The sequence below is a fragment of the Buceros rhinoceros genome, unplaced genomic scaffold (assembly GCF_000710305.1).
Source record: "Buceros rhinoceros silvestris isolate BGI_N320 unplaced genomic scaffold, ASM71030v1 scaffold27077, whole genome shotgun sequence".
NCBI lineage: Eukaryota > Metazoa > Chordata > Aves > Bucerotiformes > Bucerotidae > Buceros > Buceros rhinoceros.
Genome location: NW_010421959.1, coordinates 1 through 4618, shown reverse-complemented (window position 1 = coordinate 4618; position 4618 = coordinate 1). Strand labels below are relative to the sequence as shown.

Sequence of the window (4618 nt, the reverse complement as noted above, 5' to 3'; positions counted from 1 at the left end):
ATGATAAATGTAATACCAGATAGTAAACATACCAGAATGCTATTTAAGTTAAAACGATATTGCACCACAGCATTTCCTTAGTTGGAAAACGCTAAAAATCCTGCTTGTATTTGCTCTCAGAGCATTCATGAAGCATAACTACATACGCTGTCACAAAAGACTAAAATGTTCTTATTTGACTTGAAGAGAGTAGTATGACTGACTAGAAAAAGTAGTGCAAAACATTAAGAGTCAAAACACCTCTATGTCTTTGCTGCGCCTTCAGGATCGAAAACATTCTCTCCCACACGCAGGGAGTACAGAGAGAGGCAACACTTCATGGTGTTTTTAAAATCTGAACAAAGTTCTTGGGAAATATGCCAGATCTTCCTTGCATCTCTCCACTCAGCCAGTCCTCATCTACAGATTCCAGCTCCGTTATCGTGTCCCCTGCCTGTAAGAGAAGGATGAAGGTGAGCCAGCACGGCTTACTGTGCCACGTTAATGCAGGCGTAGCTGGTGTTACTCGGTATCAATCAAATAAGAGCAGGATGTAGCCAGTCTCTTCTGTTGGTTACTTCTCTTCCAGATTTTTGCCAAAACCAGCTGAAACTTCTCAGGGTAAATACTTGACTGTGCTAAAAAATCACTGCCTTCCAGAAGGAGAAATAGCGCTGCTGGATACCTTCTTGCATTGCTCAAGCTCTCCAGGTAGGTATGTTAGAGAGCTGACTCACAGGCCCCCGCCTTACTGGTTATCTGTCTGTCTGTCTCCCTGCCCTGTTATGAGGGTTTCCTCTCTTATAACACTACAAAGCTCTTTTTTTTTTTTTCCTCTTCTCAATTTAGTCCCAATATTTTCCAGCACTCAGAAACTTTCCTCTTTCCTTTGGAAACTTTCCCTTCCCAGAAAAGGCAAGTGATCATTTTAAGCATAGCTGAGTGTGGCTGCTTAAAACAAACTCAGGTCCTGTGCTTGATCCTTGTTCCTGTTTTCACTGTCCCATGCCACACACTTCATCTGAAGTACTGTCACGGCCCCGGCCTTTCTTCCGTTTCCTTTTTCTGCTTTAAAGAATCATCTATCCTTTTAGCATTGCAAGCTGCTAATGCTGAATCTAATTATTTGCTAGTTTTAAAAGAGAAAAGAGTGTGTTCCAGCCGATAAAACAATTTTGGACCTGCTGTGGAAGTCTGCTGTTTCTCAGAAACTCGCTTTTGAGGACACAGTTACCTAAATCAAGACTTTGAATCTACAAGGGGTGTGCTGTTTCTTGTTCATGCTTCTTAATATTACCCAAGTACCTATCAAGTATTTATCTCCTTGATCTCATGGCAATTACATATCGTGCTGCCAAGCTTTTAGACTTTGCTGTACCAGGTATCCTTTAGAGGCACGGCCGCTGTAGTAGCCCCGGCATTGACCACTATCCTTCTTGTTGGTGTCTTTCTAGTTAAAAAACAGGCTCCCTTCACCTCCCTTCATTATCAACTGATCAAGAACTAATGTACTGCAAAATGAGGTTTGTTTGTCTTGTAATGGTGAGGAATTCTGCAATTTCCGACCTCTTTTCAAGGTCTTCAGTGAAGATTTCACCAACAGAAATGGTAAGGGCAAAAACTTTGAGAGACACCGTTTATCAGCCCTGTTAAAATCCATGCCTATTCTCTGGACTTTGTTCTTTCTTGTTCTAAGCCTGTTTTCACAGTTGATCAATCTTACATTTTTAATTAGGAGCACAAGATCTTTTGGAAAATTGGGCTAAGAGAGGTACTTACTTTGAAGGAAAGCTCATCTTCATTTTCTCCATGAAAATCATAAAGAGCTTTGGCTTTTCCCTTCTTTCCTCGTAGAGACTGGGACAGCTCTACCCTGGCTGCAGAACACGGACAAGACAAGCTACTTGAATTGTAGTGAAATAAACCTCTGTTACTGGAGAAGTTTACTGTCATTCTCATGTTTTCTCCCCGCTAATTTGCTACAGGGTATCCAGATGTTATTACTACTGCTGCTTGGCAAATTCACTCTCCTACTGGAAAAACAATCTCTGCTGACACTGGTTCACTTTACAGTATTAGCACATTCTCATGGTTCTGCCTCTAAGAGGACTAAATTCAAAGTTCACTTACTTGAACTTTCCAATGGTTATATCTAATAAAAGCTGTCTTGTCCTTGGAGATGAAGTGGCAGTCGGTGTGTGCTGTTTGCCACTTCGGTGGAATTTACCTCCTGTCAACTTTCACTCATGGCTTTACTTGCAAAAACTACAGGGGAAAAAAAGTGATTTCTGTGTTCTCTGTGAGGTTTTGACTGCACGGATTTGGGGGCCAAACAGAAGGCTGAGGAGAGCACACAGCATTCATTCCCGGCTTCACCAAGGGGATTACAATAGCTCTGTGCCAAGATGCAGCAGCTGTAGTTATCCACCCCTCTACTAGTTCTCTGGCTGTGCTGCAGGGTTTCTCTTCAGCTGAGGGCTCCCTCCAACTTTTGTACTCCTGAATTCCTACTAAAGGCAGCTCAATGGTTCTGTTTTGCCTGTGCCCAAGCTACACTTTCAACTAGCCTGGAATCTGTATCACCTCCCAGATCACTTACTGACCAGAGCATTATATTGCCCTTGTTAGAGAGGGTGGTTCAACACCCGGTTTAGCTTTAGGATATTAGGGACTGTGGTGGTGTGTGGCTTGTTAATGCAATGGAATAGCTGGGTTCTCCCAGAACTCTGTCATGACTGTTACAACCCAAGGAATAACGAATTGCCATCTAGTAGGAGCACTGTACCTGAGCAGATCTGAACGAAAACGGCTGGGAAAATCCCTTCGTTTTCATTCAGTCTTCCTCTATACCACTCCGAATCTACTTGTTCCAGTATCCGGATGCAGTCTCCCTTTTTGAAGGATAAATCATCTTTGGTTTCTGCTGTAAAATCATGAAGCGCTTCACACCACTCTACTGAGTGTCTGTTGTTCTATTCAAGTGAACAGAAGAAATGCATTAATTTTAGAAGCGTTAATGGAGCCCATAAGCTGATGGACAGTGGTGAAAGCAGCTGTACAGAACACGGGTGTCCTGACTCTCTCGTACAATCATATCACTGCAGATGCAGACTAGAATGGTATTTCAGCAATTACCACAGAATTTCATCTAGGCTCAGATGCATTCCTTATTATCATCGGTGGCAGGGAACAAGATTAATAAATTTAAAATTAGACCACTGGAGCAAGACTTAAAATAGAGTTAGCAGGAATTTCCTTAAGCCCAAAGGATAAAAATTTACTTATGCTAATTTACCAGAAGCTATGAATTCAAATCAGTTTAGGCCAGGCGTAAGAATTCAAGATGTGTGCCGTGGCAGTTGCGTTGTTACATTTAAAGTTGTGCAGCTAATCTGATGTTATAATGGAAAGTCTATGTAAATCCATGAAACTGCTATGTAAATTCTGGCCCTTACTTCTTATAAAATTTTATTACCTGAGGAAGGGAAGAAGAAACCTCCAACTTGTTCTTCAGTGCTGCTCCAATACCTACATAAGTGAAGCACAACAGCAGCAATGACTACTCAAAACGTTACTGATGACAGGCATTTTAGATATGCAAAGTGATTATTAAGAATAGCTTCTTAAGAAGTCCTAATATTCCTTTTGAATTTTCATCTGTCTTCACTCCCTTTCTACCTCCTTCCCCCGTTCATTATCCTTTTGGACTCTCCTCCTGTATGCTGCCTGTATGCAGGCAGTACCCAACCATCTCGCTGAAGGTTTTTGCACACATACCTGTTCCAGGCAGATCTTCAATTACTTCCACGAAGTTCAAGGGGAAAATTCCAGACACACCCTTGAGCTCTCCTTTGGCCCACTCTTCATTTACATATTCTTTAAGGGTAATAGTTTCACCTTCTGAAAAACTGAGCTCATCTTTCTGATCTCCAATATATTCAAATCGTGCTACACATCTTGGGCCTCTGCACAAACAAAAGAGAAACTTACTTGGCTTATTTATTATTATTGTCCATCTAATAATGATGCAGCATTGTGCAAAATATGGATTGATATTTTTAATTAAAGTCATGAAAGAATGCACTGAACATAGAACAAGCGGAAAATTGAGGTCTCGCCTTGGTTCTCATCTCTGCTTTCTGAGGAGGGTGAGTGTAGAGTCTGAAGGAGCTGGACGAAACTTCTGCATCCCAGTTCCTGGCTGTTACAGTATTTTGCACAAGACTCCATTTCTCTTCCAAACAACAATAAAAAATGTATCAACTTGTTTCTGGGCTACCTGTCCTGTTTTATATTTTTGCCTATATCCAAGTAAGTATCCTGATACACCTTTGTTAAGAGCTTGATGGTTTTTTGAGCTAGCATCCCATTTAGGTGCAATCACACCCAGGGGGGTGGGGGGTGGGTATTGAGTATTTGTCCCAAACCCCAAATACATGGAGGTTTTGACAAGGGGAAGCTGTTTTTTATTTAATTTTACAAACTTTATTCTGTAAAACCTATCCCAGGCATGAGGAGATAACTTATCTATCAAAGAAAGAAACATCAATGCATCTGATAATTTTTATATAATTTGGTATAATACTGAAAAAACAAATCAGATTTTTCTCACTTAAATAGATTTAATAATTTAATAAAT

General features: G+C 40.9%; 1 protein-coding gene across 1 annotated transcript; it reads right to left on the bottom strand.

Moving 5' to 3' along the window:
* Positions 1–316: 316 nt before the first annotated feature.
* On the bottom strand, positions 317–3944 carry LOC104496733 (SH3 domain-containing protein 19-like; the record flags this gene model as incomplete). Its single annotated transcript, XM_010139893.1, is given in 4 exon segments — positions 317–433; positions 1759–1845; positions 2760–2932; positions 3658–3944. Coding segments are annotated over 4 exon segments (664 nt in total), but the record flags the coding sequence as incomplete, so codon positions are not given.
* Between the last annotated feature and the right edge of the window lie 674 nt (positions 3945–4618).